This window comes from Podarcis gaigeae (assembly GCF_964106915.1).
Source record: "Podarcis gaigeae genome assembly, chromosome: 15".
In the NCBI taxonomy this organism is placed as follows: Eukaryota; Metazoa; Chordata; class Lepidosauria; order Squamata; family Lacertidae; genus Podarcis; species Podarcis gaigeae.
Window position 1 is genome coordinate 30542437 of NC_139692.1, and position 18391 is coordinate 30560827.

Genomic DNA, 18391 nt, shown 5'->3' on the forward strand with positions numbered 1-18391 from the left:
AAAATGTATTTACAGACCTGGCTTTCAGCAAATACAAACTTCAAAGCAGTCTTTATTTTGTTGAGACAAACTGATCGGTCAGTTAGAAAAAAAATTACAGTGTAGATCCCATTTTTGAGAAGGGCAGGGAAGAGAATAGAAAAGTTTAGGAAAATTCCTTTCGTTTGCTATCTGACACTATGGAGCTGGCTGATTAGTCAATTCTGCCCCAGGCCCATCAAGACAGTCAAATTTGGATCTGAACAAACTGGATCCTTAAAGGCAAATATGGACAGTAGCATGGAACTTCAACTTCCTGTGTCTGAGCAGCGAATGAGTCTTAATTTGCACTGGAAGATTCCCACTTAACTGGAAACTTTACTGTGCAATCCTATAAATGCCAACTCTGAAGAAGTAAGTTCAGAATGTAAGAAGAGCCTTGCTGGATCAGGGCAAAATTCCATGTAGTCTAGCACCCTACTCTCAGTGGCCAATGAGAAGGCTTATTTATTTTTTTCATAAAATTCATACACCACATAATTGTAAAAACAACAACCCTAAAAGTGGTTTATAAAGATAAAACAAGGAAATCAAGGAAAATTCAGATTCATACCTGCTTGTTCTCAATAGGCAGGGGAAGGGAAGCCTGCAAACACAATCTGAGTGAAATGGCAGCACTCTTCCTATTACATTGGAGATAGAACACAGCATAATGAATAGTAACCATTGGTAGCCTTATCCCCCATGGATTTTTCAAGTTCTCTCTTAAAGTATTATTTTTGAGGTGAGGTAACCAGAACTGTACACAGTATTTAAACTGTGGTCTCATCACAGATTTGTATGACATCATGATACTGGCAGTCTTATTTTTCTATCTCTTGGCTAATGAATTCCTAGCAACAGAATTCACCTTTTTCATAATTGCTGCACGCTCATCTGCTTAAATGGGACTTTCTTCCAGGTAAAGGTAAACAGGACTGCAGCCTTAAAATCCCAGTAGACTTTGTGGCCATGCAGGCCATCTCAGCAGAAACTCAGAATTCATCATTATTGAAACAAGTCCAAAAACTCCCCAAAACATGTGAAAATCAATAGGATTTTATTGACACATTCTGCCAGAAAACTCACTGAAATGTATAAAGTGGATGTTTCTTAGGTAATCGGACATACAGTGTATTGCACTGATTTGTTAACTAACAGAATAATTGCTTCAACATACAGGATGTTCACAATGTTACAGACACACACACACATACAAATCCTCTATTTTAAAGTTTAATCAAAAACAGAGAATTGGGCATGGGAAATGAAGTGATTTGTGCCAGTCCTAAATGATTTAATGTGCCTCATCTTGATGCATCTTTTCAGAATTACTTTCTGCAGTTATGTTAGTTAAACCACACAAATGGAGGAAATCATGAATGCTTATTAAATAACAATAATAAAATCCTCACATTCTGTTTCACTGCATAATCCTGGAGTGCTTAACAAATGTTCATGACACTAACTCTTCTTTAGAGCTCATCCCAATGCCATTTATAACCCTTCACCAACCAGATGCCCTCCCAGCTGTTCTGGACTACAACTGCCATCAGCCTCAGCCAGCATGTGTTTACTGGGGCTGATTGGATCTGTAGTCCAAAACAGCTGCCAGTTTGCAAATACTGGCTTAGCTGATTGCTAAGATAAGTTTGGCTAGGCCAAAACAAAGGGCTGCATTCTCTAGCAACTGTTTGTGGCATCAGTGGAAGGCCTTGTAAGCTTGGCATGCCATAATGATTATGAAAGAATGGATAGGAGTGCATGTGACAAATCTCCCCATAATTAAATACTGCATCGTTTAAGGGTTTAAAGCTCGTGCAACTACCACTGAAGCTTGTGCGTTTCCAACAGGGCCTGCCAGCTCTCTGAATGCATGGCTGTGTTTGAAAAAGGCTGTTTCACAGAGAGCTAGACTAGATGGTTGAACAGTAAGACTTATGATGACTCCCAAGCCTCTCCTCAACACAATCCCAAGTGCTCCTGCAGGATCTGAAGAAATGAGGTCACATTCATAAAGCCCCAGCATACAGTACTTTTAGAAGTCAGAGTTTCCATTGTCATACACACATATCAAATTAACTAAAAGACAAATGCTTGTCAATGTAAATCTGCACCGATCAATCAGTGGCTTTACTGAAGGGGAGATATCTGCAATGGTATCATAATTCTGGATTCCATTTCCTGAATAAGGGGCACTGGAAAGGAGAAAGAAATTGTGTTAGCACTTTAAAAAAATGCTAATGCAAGATATTACAAATGAAACATGGGGGGGATTTTGTAGCCATCAAAGCATTAGACTAGGAAGCAGGACCAGTTCTAGGATTTGGGGGACCCCAGAGAAAGGGAAGCTCAACGGGGCCATCTTAACCTAGGAGAGGAAAGACAAGTCTCTCACATTAGCAGGTTTTTGGGTAACTGCCACTGCCACACAGGTAGTAAACTGTTACAGCAAGGTGTTGATACTTTTTCAAGCAAAGGGTTCCATTTCCAACTTGGCAATTTTCTGGGGGCTATATGCTTATGGTGGGTGGGCCCAAAGCCAAAGTGGGCACAGCAATGAATATAAGTTTAATCTTTGTATAGAAGGCAACTTTCTACATATACATATACAGTTGGAGAACAGCCTTTACCAAAGGTGTCATGGGCTTTGAAGACATTTGAACTCAATACGCAAGGGAGAAATGTGCTAAGAGGAAGGCACACTTGGCAAATCCACACCATGATCAACTCCCGCCCGGAAACCTATGTCCCCAATGTGGAAGGACGTGTGGATCCAGAATTGGCCTCCACAGTCACTTACGGATTCATTTTTAAAACCGTTTTTATGGAAGACAATCTTACTCAGCTACGAGTGGTCGCCAAAGAAGAAGAAGGCAATTTTCTACATATACATGCCCCTCTTCACCCTCTATTCAGGCAATCAAGTGTCAAGACCACATTCCAGCCAGGCAAAAACACTCCAAGGTAGTAGGACTGGTGAGGTGTGTGACTAGAAAGGAGTGTGGCCTGGGGAAGAGTTCTGAGGACTGTGTTTGGTCCTTAAGCCTGAGGATCACCACCCCCGTCTTACCTGTATAGTATACCAGCTCATCCCAACCAGGCTTGTGCCATGCGGCGTTCCTGATATCTTCTCTTGTCTGGAGATCTTTGTACGCTGGAAGTGTTTGGGGGGGGGGGGGAATAATTTGGAACTATCAGTGTCTTGATGTCCATCAGCATCCTTCTCTCAAATATAGCAACATACCATAAACAAAGCACCAGAGGGCAAACCTCATTAAAACCCTAAACTGTAATTTACTGCCATGGCTCTATCCACCCTGCTCTAAGGAGCCTTGGAAACTGTACTGCTATGAGGAGGCAAGGGTCATATCAGTTTCACACAATTGCTTGTCCTGTTGGAATGGAGAGCAGATTAAAAGGGAGATAGGAAGCTATCTTAATCCAAGTTAGATCAGTGGTCCACCTATGCTTAATATTTTCAACACTGGGATATAATATTGTCCAGGGTTTTAGGCAGGGGGATTTCATGTTCCCTGCCTGGAGTTGCCAGGGACTGAACCTGAGACCTTTTGCATACAAAACAGGTGCTCTGCCACAGAGCTACAGTCCTTTCCCAGATTTCTCAGGTCCAGGATGACCTACCCCAAAGGTGATGAACCATGTAAAGCTGCCCAATCTGTGAGAAAAAGCCACCAACAGCTTCTTTGTCATCCTGCCGGAAACCAATGGCACGAGCCCTGGAAGGTAGAATATATATGTATTACAAACAAGACATGAGGGCTGGAGCTGAGACAATTACAAAGGTAACTATCAGATGGAACAGTACTAGAAAGAATGCAGCAAGGATCTACTAATTCCATCACTGCACAACATTATAATAACATAACCCCCTTGGTATTCAGAGCTAGAGAAATATTTCAGAGGGCTAGAAGCCTGCATGAATTCTTAATATTACAGCATCTGATATAACTTCACACCAAGAGTAAAGATAGCCCATGTTGGCCCACAGGGAAAATGTGAAAAGGACATTCAAAGTTTAGGCCAATAATAATATCACAAAAAATATTACAAGCTTTTGAGTTTCCCTAAACTCTTTATCAGGCTAGATGGTAAACAAAGTAACAGAAAGAAATTATGATGGTAGTGCCATGTGTCTGTATCTGGTGATAATCTTAAAGACAAAATTTGAGACGAAGTAGCAGGCATTTAAATGAGACCCTTTAGGTGCTGTGGAAGTATCAGGCACTACTTTCCACCTTTGCCAACATAAAAGACTGATTATTTTCTCTTTATTACTGTTTTCCACCTATCAACGGTCCTGTGCATTTCACCTAAGGATAGAGACAGATGTGGACAATGGCCACTTCTTCTGTTTCCAGAGATGGGGAGTCAGACATTGTAATGCTTTACTTGCTCTCTCTCAGCAGATGCAAACTCAATTATCATCAGTCAAAATTCCTGGTGAATTCTCCATTAGATGGTAAATAAAACTTGACTAATGGCCACCACTGTCTGAAAGGAACTTATCAGAGATTATATTATCAGTCATGCTCATTGGGAGGCATATCCTCTGTCCACCCCACCATTTATTCCTGAAAATGTGGAGTCCTGTTTTGTTTCTCCAGAGTGCAACTCTGAAATTTTATTTTCCCATGCATAGGGTGTTCTCTGCCTCCTGGGTGTTCACTGTCCGTATGTGTCAACAAACACAGTTAATCAAACAACAGGCAAGATCGCTGAACAGGAGGACATGACCCTAAACTGGAGTTCCAGTACATCAACTTGCCCATCTACTATGAAAAAGTCCTTTGACTGGGTATGGTATTACAACAACAGTCCCTACTGCCTGTTCCTCTCCAAGGTCAAGCTCCAGGAAAAATGAGCTTTGCAGGTTTTCAGAAGAAGTCAGCTGCGCACCGTGCCAACTGGATGGCTGCTGTGACATCATGAACCAACCTCACCCCTCATCCCCAGTGATTTGAAAAACTTAAAAAACCAACCAGATTCTGTGCCTAGCTAGTGTACCTTTTTATCTGGCCTGCAGCCTCACCTCTTCTGCCCCACTCCACCCTGTCCTCTGCTCTGCCACAATTTCCTCTTCTGCAGATAACACTTTGAATTCAAGTTGGGCTGCAAAGGAAATATCTTCCTTTGCAGATGTGGCTTGAATCCAAACTGATACTGCAAAGGAAGAAATAAAAGAATCCAGAGCACACTTTCATCTGTAATCAACGCACATGGCAAGTCCAAGTGATTGACAAATGGGCAGCTCTATCCATCTCTCAAAATGGTATTTGGAATTGAGGGGAGTCCAGCATAGCAAGGGACACTTACCAGTAGTTGCCCCATTCAATCATTGTTCCAGGCTGGGGGGAATAAAAGAAATAACAGAGCAGGTGACTCTAAGAGAATGATACCCTCCATTCCCTCCCCCGTTGCAATTCAACAGGCTTTCTCTCCTGCCTTCAGAAAGGTTTTTGAATTCTAATCAATAACAAAAAAGACGACTCAGCCCAAAAGACATGGGGCAATTACATAATCACTTTAAGACCAGAATTCCCTCAAATACTTTTTTCAATGTCCCAATTTTCATTTCCATCACCTGTTGACAATGATAGGGAGCATTTCTGTCAGAAATATGATATATACACTGAATATATGTGATAAATACACAAAAAGCTTGCTTCTCAGTAAAAACATATAGGATTGCACTGTTAGTAAATGCAACCTTTTCTGTTCAAAAGGCAGAACTTCCAAGAGAAAAAAGGAAAATCAATGAAAAAGAGTTGCAATGTGCTCTCTGTTATCGATTTCTGGCAGGAATCAACCTGCCAACTTGTCTACCAGATGGATTCTCATAACAAATTTAAAGGCTAGCCTGACAAAGAGTGAATGCAGTCTCACTCTTAAAGGTCTCATGAACCCAAGAACACACACAGAGAGAGGGAGGGAGGGAATGACTATTCTATGAATACATAAAGACGCTCACACGGAGTTGATAAGACCTCAGTTCATAGATATTGGGCCCTGTCCTCGGAACAGGCTCATTCCAAAAACTGAACTCCAACAGCAGCTGATTCTTGCGGGAGAGAAGCATGTTTCCCCTCTCTTTGCGAAACTCCACAAACCCCTAAAAATAAAATGAAAAATCCTTACAATGACAAGGCAAGATCACATGCATTTATTTTTTAACTAGTTTAAGCTTCATCTGTCCAGATATTAAGAGCTTAATACTAGGAGGACACAAAACTTAAAGAGTGTATCCTGGTTTGATACACAAACTCTGGGAGTCCTTGACAATGGAGGGTTTTTTTGCAATAAACTGTTAAGTTTGAGAGGCAAAGTGACTTTTAAGGGTCAGGCTGATGAAGTCCAATCTTTTATGCTAGGACTTACCTTATCATGTCGAAGCTTGCTCATGACCTCTGTAAGAGCTGGATAGCCTCCCTCATACCGCCACAGATGAACTGAAATGAAAAGTGGCATATTTAAGAGTCTCCCTTCCCTACTGGAGATTCAAAACAGACTCCTTAAGCGTCAGCTTCTTCCTGGCCAAATCTTGTATCCCATTGTCATTTCACCTAGCTCTTTCTTTCCAATCCTGGTGGCCACCAGCACCCTTTTCCCAGCACACTTTGAGAATGGTTAGCCCTCTCACTTTCTCTCAGTGCCTAGGAACATGCCTTGTACTGAGTCAGATTATTCATCCATCTAGCTCAATACTGTTTACACTGACTGGTTGCGGCTCTCCAGGATTTATTCACTGGTCACTGTCCTTCCTTAAGCCTATACAGTGGTACCTCGGGTTACAGATGCTTCAGGTTACAGATGCTTCAGGTTACAGGCTCCGCCAACCCAGAAATAGTACCTCGGGTTAAGAACTTTGCTTCAGGATGAGAACAGATATCGCGTGGCGGCAGCGCAGCAGGCCCCATAGTGCTTCAGGTTAAGAACAGGTTAAGAACGGACCTCCAGAACAAATTAAGTTCTTAACCCAAGGTACCACTGTATAATTTTCTTTCTCCACAGCAGAAGTCAGAGGCCAAACAAAAAAGATAAATGACAAAGCCCTGGAGAAGATATCCTACACAAGCCCCACTGAAATGAATGTGTGTGTTTGGGTGGGGGCGGGCAGCAAAGAGTGGCTGTAAACCACCTAGAGGCTTTCTGTTGAGTAAGCAGTATATAAAGTTTGTAAAATGAAAAAAGAAAAGAAAGAACCATAGCTCTACCACGAGCCCACTTTCAAAGATTTTACCAGTCAGAGGAAGGCTGCAAACTGTCATCCAGTCGCTCAGGCCTTTCTGATACAGAATTTGAGCCAGCATCATCTGCCAAGAAGGTCGTGTGGACCATGAAATTGCCCAGTCCCCTGAAAGAACTGCAAGAAGACCCATCTGTGACAGGGAGTGTCTAGACTTGGGAGTGGCATGTCCAGACTTGGGAGTGGCAACTCTGAATGTGTCTGAACCTGCCAGCAATGCAACGGTGCTTATTCTCAGGAGCTGTTGTAGAAGGAAGAAGATGCAATCTGAAACCATTTGATGGTTCTGCAGTGCCTGGGTCTGTGCCAGAGCAGCACCTTTACATTCCCTGCAAGCTTGCCTGAAGGACATTCAGGCAAGGTTACATTGGTTACATTGGGGACATAAGGATTCTGTTGAGGCTCTGAGTTTTGATGGATAAATGTCCATTTTCTCTGGGAATCTTCCTGGGCTTGTTAGAGGCTCTCTGCTCACTGCTGCTGGTGTTGGTTGTCCACTGTCCCCAGACCTTGCCCCACATCCTGCAGGTTCCCATCCTGGCTGGAAGAGGGCCCCTATCACAAGCACACATCATTAGCGCAGTTGTGCATTCTGTTGTACGTCTTATCTCCTACCAGCCTGATCTTGCTCTCCGTACCACGTGTTCCACGTCCCCACCAGTGTACATGGATATTCCTTCCCTTCGTGGATCTTTGGCAGCACCTCTTGACTTTAAAAAAAGCAGAAGCAAAATGGAACATAATTACAATAGCCATTCCATCAAGCTGAAGGAGAGAAAAGAGATGGGATTGCAGGGCCTCAAATGGAACACCAACAACTTTTCCATCTACTTGAAATCTATCCATTCCAGTCTGAATTTGCTTTTTCCTCTTCCCAATTCCTTTTCTTTTTGTGTCATGTCTTTCAGATTTAAGCCTGAGGGCAAGGACAGTCTTATCACTGACATTCACAAGCTGCTCTGGGAACATTTTTTAGCTGATAAAAATGCTTTTATGAAATAAATAACATCCCCATGTGTTTCCTATGTTATGAGTCACCCAAGTGTCATCTAGTCCAACCCCTTGAAACACAGCAATGACAGCTAAAGAATCCCTGACAGATTGCCATCCAACCTGTTTAAAAACCTCCAATGAAGGAGAATCCACCACCTTCCGAGGTAGTCTGTTCCATTGTCAAACAGCCAGTGTTCGAAATCTGCCAGGCATGAGGTGCATTCTGCACGTGGCTATCAGCCATTTGCAACCAAGGACCATCTGGAAATGCATGCCTGTGGATCTTTTAGTCTTGACTGTTTCCAAACACTAGCAATACATCTTGTAGAATTCTATCCATTATATTTTATCTGGACAATCAAAGCTGTCTGGCCCAAAAATGGCAACTAGGCATTCTGTTTTGGTGCTGTAATCCTGATTTAAGGAGCCATTTCATGCCTAGATTATATATCTGAGTTTCTAACACTGTGAACAGCTCTTACTGGCAGGAAGTTCTTCCTAATGTTTAGTCGTTTTCTTGTCATTCAAATCCATCAGTACAGGCCCTACCCTCTGCAACCCTTGCTCCATCTTCCATGTGACAGCCCTTCAGATATTTGAGGATGCCTATCATTTCACCTCTCAGCCTTCTAACCTCCAGACTAAACATACACAACGCTTCTCATAATGTTGGTTTCCAGACACTTTATCATATCAGTCACCCGTTCCAGCTGGTCAATATCCTTCTTCAATTTATATTGCATAAATTTGTAGTACAGAAATTAACAACAAACCCAAGAGATGCACAAATGTTGGTTGGCTCACCAGCCAGCCCTTTTTTTGTTGTGGATGCTAACTTAAGGTTATAAGATGTCTCCATTTCCCGGAGACAGTCCCTGGATTTACAAATCAGTCCTCTGACAAAATCCATCTATTTAATAGGAAGTTGAAAAGTGTCCCCAGATTAATTGAAAAAAATCTGGTAACCTTATGCTAACTCTTCAGTTGCCCTTGAATAGTCTAGCATATATCTGGTGAAGAGGCAGACTTTTCTCTCATTTGCTTAAGGTATGGTATATAAAGGAAGTGAGGGACTGCCAGAGTCTTTACTGAGACTTGGAAGACCCCACCCACCACCGCTGTGTTCTCTCTTCTCCTAACCACAGCATCAGAAAAACTGCCAGGTTGGCAATGACCTGTGTGCTGCTGGGTAGTTGCCATCAATGAGCTTAAAGAGAGCTTTTAAGTACTGCCATCAAGATGAAAGCTACCATAACAAGATGGGCTTAGCAGCAGGGCAAGGGATATGGTGCCAGATTCACCACTTCCCCAGCCCAGTTAGGATTCCTCTGCCCCTTCCTAATCCTATGCAAGTTTACTCAGAAGTAATTCTCGCTGAATCCAGTGAACTGTATACTGAGGTAAGTTTGTATGAGTTTAGTAACTAACAAGGCTCCAGATTTTAACCCCCCAAATGTTCCAGCATAGTATTCAGACTTACCAAAGCTTGTTGTAGGATTCTAGGCATTCTGGTTTGACATTGTGAACTGAAACAGGAAAAGTCATCATTAAATGCTGAGAGAAAGAAAAAAAGAAAGACAGACAAAGGCGAAATATAAAAAACAGCAGCTCACACTGTATTTTATAAAGACTGCTGGTCTCCCGTTTGGCTAAGAGGTTGGAGTGAGCATCTTTCCTGGGATCAACTTTGCGGACAAAAAGTGATTTTAACCAGCTGTCTTCTGCGGATCGGCTGTTTGACGACACAAGGCCCCTGCAAGTGAGCAAGACATACATTGTTCTAGAACTTGTGTAAGCTTCATTCCTGTTTCATTTTTATCAGGACTGAGAAGTGGTGCAGCAAAGAGCAGATTCCTGATTAGCCTCCCAGCTACTGGAAGGTGTTTTTCACATTACTGTATCTCTGGAATACACAAGATTCACCTAGCTTTAATTCAACCTGACTACATTAGTCTTAGTTTACTAATCATAGGCGTTTGAGCTGACTCATCAGTAGATCAACAGACCAATCTTATGAAAGTTTAATCAGAATGAAGTCCCATTATGTTTAGCAGGACTTACCCCAAAGTTAAGATGCATTGGACTTCAGCCAAAATATTTAAAATGTATATATGATAAAGTAGTCATAAATAAAACCAAGACAGTATTTTTAAATAGTTGTTGCTTGCCTCCCCGCTTCTCTCATAGACAACCACGGAGGCCTCATCTTGCCAAGGCCATTTGCTTATACAAGAACTTCTATTATTAGCTACTTTTAAATTTGCCAACCAATTAATCGGGTGGCATCTTTTTAGTCAATCAAAATATTTTTAATCAAATCATTCAACCAATTATTTGAGTACTAAAAGGTAAAGGACCCCTGGACGGTTAAGTCCAGTCAAAGGTGACTATGGGATTGCAGCGCTCATCTCACTTTCAGGTCAAGGGAGCCAGTGTTTGTCTACAGACATGTGGCCAGCATGACTAAACCGCTTCTGGCACAATGGAACACTAAGACGGAAACCAGAGCACATGGAAACGTCGTTTACCTTCCCGCCATAGTGGTACCTATTTGAGTACATGGACTGCTTCTGACCCATATATTGAACACCATTGTCCAGTTCTTCTGACACCACACTCTGTACATGTCAGAATCATAAAATTGTAAAGTTGAAAGAGTTATCTAGTCCAACCCCCCTGCAATGTAGGAACATACAGTTGTCCCATATGTGGATCAAACCTGCAACCTTGGCATTAGCAGCACCATGCTCTAACCAACTGAACTATCCAGGCTGATATATGTAAGTGAGCTCTAGTTCATGAAAGCTTATACCATAATAAAAGTTTGTCAGACTTTAAGGTACTACAGATCTATTTTGTGTAACAGGCTAGCATAGTTACTTCTCTGGAAAATGAAATTAGAGTTTTTCCATTGTGTGGAGCTATGATATACCAGTATAAACTGGAAGTAAAAGTAATCTCAAAAGCTTCATTTTAATTAAGTCTGGGGCAGAAAACAGAGAGCAGTAACAGCTGTTGTTCAGGAGTTTTTGCTTGTCTACTGATTTACTGGGGAGAGGATTAGTTAAAGCTTTCAAGCATGATTATAATACCCAAATATTTGCAGTAACAAAACTGTACTGCGTGACACAACTGAAAATCAAAGATGAAACTGAAATCAAACCCACAAACCTCCAAACTACACTACGTTATCTTGAGGAAGACAGTGTATCTAATTTCCCACCATTTGTGTCCTGGAGTGCATGTATCCTTATCTTCCATGAAAGTCAGGGAGGATTATGTGATGGTTTCAGAGTTTGCTGAAAGTAAAAGTGTTAAGCAAAACCACATCCTTATTCACACGCTAGCAGAACTCTTCCCAAGGGGTGGGAAAATCCTAGGCAACTGAAAAAGTTGATATTGGAGAATAATTAATTTTTCAACCCTAAACAACATTTGCTTCTAGAAACCTAAAGCATTTTTCAATTTACCGGTAGTTTAGTTTGCTGTCTTGACCATGTCATGATACAGCTTTACAGATTGGTTGGAACAGCATACATCAGTTATAGGCAATAAAATCAATGAGCAATCATTTTAACAATTTGCCACATGAGTATTTAAATCTATCTGACTCAATTGAAAGGGCTCATGAAGTGGCAGATATCTCTCCACCTCCAATTAAAAACTTTATTTCTTTTGAATTAAGATAGGAAGGCAGCTGACACAGGAATATACAGTTCTTCCCTCCTGTTAAATGGTACACTAGAATAAACAGCAGGGATCATTATCAGCATAATTATTCATTTAATAACATATATATATATATATATATATATATATATTTGCTTTCGTAGATTTTCACGGGTACAGGAATGCAGGTTTTGGTGTCCTCGGGTGTCTTCCCGTGTAAAAGTTGGGGTGTCTAGGCGACGTTTCGACGAGGTCTCACTCGTCATCTTCAGGCTGGTGCTTTCGGCTTCTTGTTACTGGAACAGAGCGGGATCTCAATGTTTGAGTTCCTATAAATACTGTAGAGGGGGTGTGGTGTCTAGCCTCCAATGTTCTGGGCAGAGAGGAAGTTCCCAGGCTAGTGTGCCTTTTCTTCTTTTGTTCCTTAATTACTTGAGAGATACCTTGAGTGATTTCTTGAGTGATATCCTGAGTACCACTTAGGTGGGTCATTAGGTGTGGATTAGTTGCTAAAGTCTTTGTGTCTTGACCTCTTGAACTTTGTGAAGAGTTTTCCTGAGAAGATGGCTGTATTGCACTTAGTTGTGCTTTGGCTTGGCTTCGTGTATAGGGGCGAGCTGTGGTTTTGTGGCTTGTGTCAGCCAGATCTGTGTAGGGATTGCAGGGGGGTGCAGCATCCGGAGGTGCCACCATGGATTGGCTACTGGATGGTGTCAGTAATTCATCTGTGGAGAGGGTCTGGGTTTGGGTCTGGTGTGGTTGATTGGTGTTGGCGTTCTGTGTGCCTCTGGATCTGGTGTCAGTTTTTGTGGGGAGGGCTAATTTCCAGATGTCTGGCAAGCGGGATGTGTCGTCACGCTTGTTCATGTTGTGAGGGTGTTTCTCTATCTCGATGGCTTCCATGATTATTCTCTTGTGGTGATGTTCCGTGTTAAAGAGCAATTTGGAATCTGCAAAATTAATTTCGTGTCCTGTTTCTTTCATGTGTTGGAAAAGAGAGGAAGTTTTTTCTTCTTTTTTGACGGCATTCTTGTGTTCTGCGATACGTGCATTTATTCGTCTGTTTGTTTGTCCAATGTACGTGGCTGGGCAGACTTTGCAGGGTATTTCATAGATCCCTTGGTTTTCCAACTGGATTTTATCCTTGGGGTTTCTGAGGATATTGGCTATTTTTTGGTTGGTGCAAAAGGCTGTTTTGATATTGTGTTTATGGAGGATTTTGCTAATTTTATCTGTAGTGCCCTTGATATAAGGAAGGAGGGCCATGCCATTGTTTTCTTCTGTGTCTTGGTTTTTGGGGGGTGTTTCCTACTTACATGCACAATCACACCACCACCCTGCACAAATAAACTCCGTAGCCAAGACTCTCATCTCCAGAACCAAACGCCTGGCTGACAAAGACCACTTGACAACTGAGTTACAGAATCTCTCAAATGTGTTAATTGCCAATGGATACCAGCAAAACAGGATTACGAAGCTAATCCAAAAGGAAACACCCCCCAAAAACCAAGACACAGAAGAAAACAATGGCATGGCCCTCCTTCCTTATATCAAGGGCACTACAGATAAAATTAGCAAAATCCTCCATAAACACAATATCAAAACAGCCTTTTGCACCAACCAAAAAATAGCCAATATCCTCAGAAACCCCAAGGATAAAATCCAGTTGGAAAACCAAGGGATCTATGAAATACCCTGCAAAGTCTGCCCAGCCACGTACATTGGACAAACAAACAGACGAATAAATGCACGTATCGCAGAACACAAGAATGCCGTCAAAAAAGAAGAAAAAACTTCCTCTCTTTTCCAACACATGAAAGAAACAGGACACGAAATTAATTTTGCAGATTCCAAATTGCTCTTTAACACGGAACATCACCACAAGAGAATAATCATGGAAGCCATCGAGATAGAGAAACACCCTCACAACATGAACAAGCGTGACGACACATCCCGCTTGCCAGACATCTGGAAATTAGCCCTCCCCACAAAAACTGACACCAGATCCAGAGGCACACAGAACGCCAACACCAATCAACCACACCAGACCCAAACCCAGACCCTCTCCACAGATGAATTACTGACACCATCCAGTAGCCAATCCATGGTGGCACCTCCGGATGCTGCACCCCCCTGCAATCCCTACACAGATCTGGCTGACACAAGCCACAAAACCACAGCTCGCCCCTATACACGAAGCCAAGCCAAAGCACAACTAAGTGCAATACAGCCATCTTCTCAGGAAAACTCTTCACAAAGTTCAAGAGGTCAAGACACAAAGACTTTAGCAACTAATCCACACCTAATGACCCACCTAAGTGGTACTCAGGATATCACTCAAGAAATCACTCAAGGTATCTCTCAAGTAATTAAGGAACAAAAGAAGAAAAGGCACACTAGCCTGGGAACTTCCTCTCTGCCCAGAACATTGGAGGCTAGACACCACACCCCCTCTACAGTATTTATAGGAACTCAAACATTGAGATCCCGCTCTGTTCCAGTAACAAGAAGCCGAAAGCACCAGCCTGAAGATGACGAGTGAGACCTCGTCGAAACGTCGCCTAGACACCCCAACTTTTACACGGGAAGACACCCGAGGACACCAAAACCTGCATATATATATATATATATATATATATATATATATATATATATATCTTGATTGTTAAAAACAACAACAACCTCAACATGTTTTACAAACATAGGGAGTGTTCCTGTTAACATTTGTCCAGAACACAGAAGGCATTTTCTAGAATCTTTAATTGCATTTGTTTATTTTATCTATTAGAGTGATTTTTACCACCACCCCTTGAAGCAAGTTCCCAGGCCACATACGTAAATTTGGTTGAGGTCCTTAAAAAAATAAAAATCAATCTATTCCTATCTTGTCCTTCCTCCTCAAAGAACCCAGGGTGGCTCATTATCATTATTATTTAGGACCCAAAGGAAAGCGAAAAAAACCCCATTGAATAAATAAAGCTACCGTTATTATAATTTTGTTATTATAATTTCAATTGGCATTATTTCAGTCCCAAAAATAACCTCTTAAGACTAATAACCAACAATAACAATATATTTAGTCTCCAGGCAAAAACATTATTTTCTCATCAAACCTTTGGCTTTTAATTAATTACCTGAGGCCTTTTTGCATGGGTGGGATGTTTTAATCCATCTTAAAAAAACAGAATTGTCTTTATTTTTATTTTCCCCCATATGCATAAAATATTACAAGTCCGTTTGTGCGGCCGTGGCAAAAAAGCAGCTAATAAATTTAATAAATAACAATGATCATACAAGATGGCTTACAACAACAGTAATAATACAATGTGAGAAATGAAAAGGGGTGTGGGGGGTCTCTCCGTCCCCCATAATTTAGATGGGTGTGTGTAGAGGATTAGCAAAGAGATTAATGGAGTGACCCCCTACAATGGGGTGGGGACAAGGGTTAATAATAGGTGGCGGCTCCGAGGTAGAAAGAACACACCGTAAAATATGTGGAGGCGGATATCTATGAGGCGACCTCCCCATTATTAATAGTTGGGGGGCTTCTGCGTGAGGTGGGCTGAGCCAATGTACACACCCCCTCCTCCGTGTGGAGACGGAGGGTGTGTGTAAGTATATATCTATATTTATACAGTATATATGTGTGTGTGTAAAATACGCTGTTTATTGAATAATATGAACGGGGAAGACAAGAAACGATGAGACCCCCCCCCCCCATTCCCACAATTGATTACTCTGAAGCGCTGTTGGGGGAGGAAGCAATAAACCACCTGACCAGGCCGTGACCTTGAGCCGCGAGGGGGGGAGGAAAGAGCGCGCGCCAAAAAGAAAAGGCTCTCCTCTCCCCCTCACCCGTCGCTCGACCTTCCCGCCACTTTTCACCCCTCCCTCCCCGGCAGCTTCCCCCTCACCTGAGAAAAAAAAGGCGGGAACGGCCCCCTTGGGCTGGGAAGGCGCTGAGGCGGAGGCGGCCGCCGCTCCCCCGCCGCAGCAGCAGCAGCGCCCCGGCCGCCATCTTGACCACCTCAACCTGAGGGGACGGCGCGGGGGAAAAGGAAGGGGAAATGGGGCGCAGTGCCCCCCAGTAGCCACTAGAGGGAGCCTTCCCACCCCTCACCGTGAGGGAGGGAGTTGAGGAGGGGGACACGGAAAGGTTTCTCTCTCCCCCCCCCCCCCAACGCCGCACATTTCTCCGACGGTCTCAAAAGCGCAGCGCCATTAAGCTGAGGCGACTCTGCCCAAGGTGCAACCCCAGAACCTTGCTGGGGGGTTGAACAGTGTGAGGGATTGAAAAATAAACGGTTTAGTTCCCCTCGAGGGGGGCTGCCCTACGTGGATCCTAAAGTGCCATCTTGCTCCTCTTAGAACAATTTAAATGAATAGGCTCTAATAGACCTGAGGAAAAGCCCCTTCTGAACATGGGCAGAGTGCATTTTTTGTTCCCAAAGGGCACCACAGACTAGACCTACAGAGAGCTCCTGTGGTTGTGTAGAGGGCGCTCACCCCCACCAAAAGAAAGCATTTTTTAATGTAATTATTTTTCAAATCCAGTGCAAAACATGAAAACCATTGCAGATTAAGGAAGTGGCACTTGTATACCATTTGCACAAAAACCTCAGCCTGAGGAAGGTCTAAAGAAGACATTCTGGTCCAGAACAAAAGTTTGCATAATCCATAAATTTGGAAAGACATTGAATACCCTTCTGATGTCAGATTTATCTGTAGATGTAATAATAGATGCCCAACCAGCTGTAAATGCATGTTTTGTGTTTTTCTCCAGCCATGCACAATGTTTGCATACTTTTTTCAATTAAGGCAATTATCATACTGATGCCAAACATACTGCGAACACACGATCAGCATAGCCACAGCAGTCCACACTATTAAACTAGTACAGTACAGTAAGTCAAAATGGCCCCTTTTTGGCCCTTCCAAAATTTGCAGGTAGCTGCTGCAACAAAGAAGTATCATATTAAAGTCTTGCTTTGTAAACCTGCACTCTCCACTGTAATAAATTTAGTAAAAAGGAAGTATTTTTAAAACATATTTTGACAGATTTCCTCCCCACCTCCCAGAAGAACCCATTAGTTTTCTAATACATGGAACAGGAAAAAACCAATGAACATTTACCCACTGGTTTGCATCCAAGTTCTATACATGTGAATGAAACTCTGGCCAGAAAAATTATAGCCAGCTGGCAACTACCGGTAATTCTAAAATTTGGACAATATTGGTTTGGGAAATCAAGTTTTCTTTTTGGGTGACCCCCTGATAATCCACACTTTTAAAAAAATAAAAAGCAGTAAAAGCAATATTACTCCCATAAAATTAATTTTATTAGGAGTATATTGTATTATATTCTACAGGCCTACTTAGATGTAAATTCCAGAGATCAATAGGATTGCCTGTCTTTACCAGGGAGTAAATTCCATTGAGCTCAGTAAAACATTAAAGTAAGCATGTTTAGGATCAGGCAGTTGTTTTTGTGATACTTTCAGCCCAATTCTTGTATAATTATAATTATTAGGATTATCCTATATAGTTTTATGATTATGTAGTGTGCTGGGTTGGGAACATTTAATAGAAGAGCAGAGCATAATATATCATTTTTACCAGCAGAAAGTGCCCAACATTGCTTGGGAATTATAAGAAACCAAAAATATCAGTAGTTTTGAAACCAGTACATAAGGAATAGCCTGCTGAATTTACCCTTGGCACATTTAGTCCAGCATTCTGTTCTCACAGTGGCCAACGAGATGCCTATGCGAAACAAGCAAGCAGAACATGGATATAAGAGCCCTCTCCCTTCCATGAAGGGGCAAAGTCCTCTGGGATGTTTGCCTGTACAAGCAGCACTAACAGGAACTTGAGCTGTGCAAGAACATGGAAGAGTGTTTGCTAAGGTTACCAGATTTTTTTCAATGAATCCAGGGATACTTTTCAACTTCAATGGATTTTGTATGGGGACTGATTTGTAAATCTGGGGACTGTCACCGGGAAACGGGGACGTTTGGTAATCTTAGTGTTTGCACCATTTCCATTCTTGTGCATATCCCAGGGGACTATTCCCATGGATCAGATCAGTCTTCCACTGTTTTTAATGGTGCCCAGAAACTTACACCCAGAGGCAATTCTCACAGTAGTGCCTGATCCTAAACGTTGTCTGATACCAGCTGAAGTGTTTGAAAAGGTGGTGGGCTCCATCTACCCTGTGCCATAGGAACCAACTCCTAGAGGCCAAGGTCCCTTCGCCCCCCCCCATAAAATATTTGAGGGGGCTGGAGCCCCCAAAGTTAATGGGCATTGCCATTCAAATGGTGTGTGTGTGTGTCACATCTTGTGATCAATGATGTGGGGTGGGGCTTACCTGTCCGTCCGTCCGTCCCCCAATATTGGATTTCATTGCTTTGCTGCACTGTGAAGTATTAAACATTGTGTATT

General features: G+C 42.3%; 1 protein-coding gene across 1 annotated transcript; it reads right to left on the bottom strand.

Moving 5' to 3' along the window:
- Nucleotides 1-1059: 1059 nt before the first annotated feature.
- On the bottom strand, nucleotides 1060-15992 carry NIPSNAP2 (nipsnap homolog 2). Its single transcript, XM_083714822.1, has 10 exons — nucleotides 15862-15992; nucleotides 9892-10031; nucleotides 9759-9804; nucleotides 7901-7995; nucleotides 6418-6488; nucleotides 6011-6151; nucleotides 5356-5387; nucleotides 3664-3758; nucleotides 3092-3175; nucleotides 1060-2216 (listed from the first exon to the last, which is right to left on the bottom strand). Exons 1-10 carry the CDS (start codon nucleotides 15963-15965, stop codon nucleotides 2152-2154), a joined length of 873 nt encoding a protein of 290 aa, XP_083570948.1. The 5' UTR covers nucleotides 15966-15992; the 3' UTR covers nucleotides 1060-2151.
- Nucleotides 15993-18391: the final 2399 nt, after the last annotated feature.

What these genes read in the sequence shown, in the direction of transcription:
- NIPSNAP2 (XM_083714822.1), bottom strand. Translation starts at nt 15,965, where the DNA reads ATGGCGGCCGGGGCGCTGCTGCTGCTGCGGCGGGGGAGCGGCGGCCGC. An exon ending in TCCCGCCTTTTTTTTCTCAG is followed by an intron (nt 10,032 to 15,861) that starts GTGAGGGGGAAG and finishes GCTCACTTGCAG; the next exon opens with GGGCCTTGTGTCGTCAAACA. An exon ending in CAGTCTTTATAAAATACAGT is followed by an intron (nt 9,805 to 9,891) that starts GTGAGCTGCTGT and finishes TTCCTGTTTCAG; the next exon opens with TTCACAATGTCAAACCAGAA.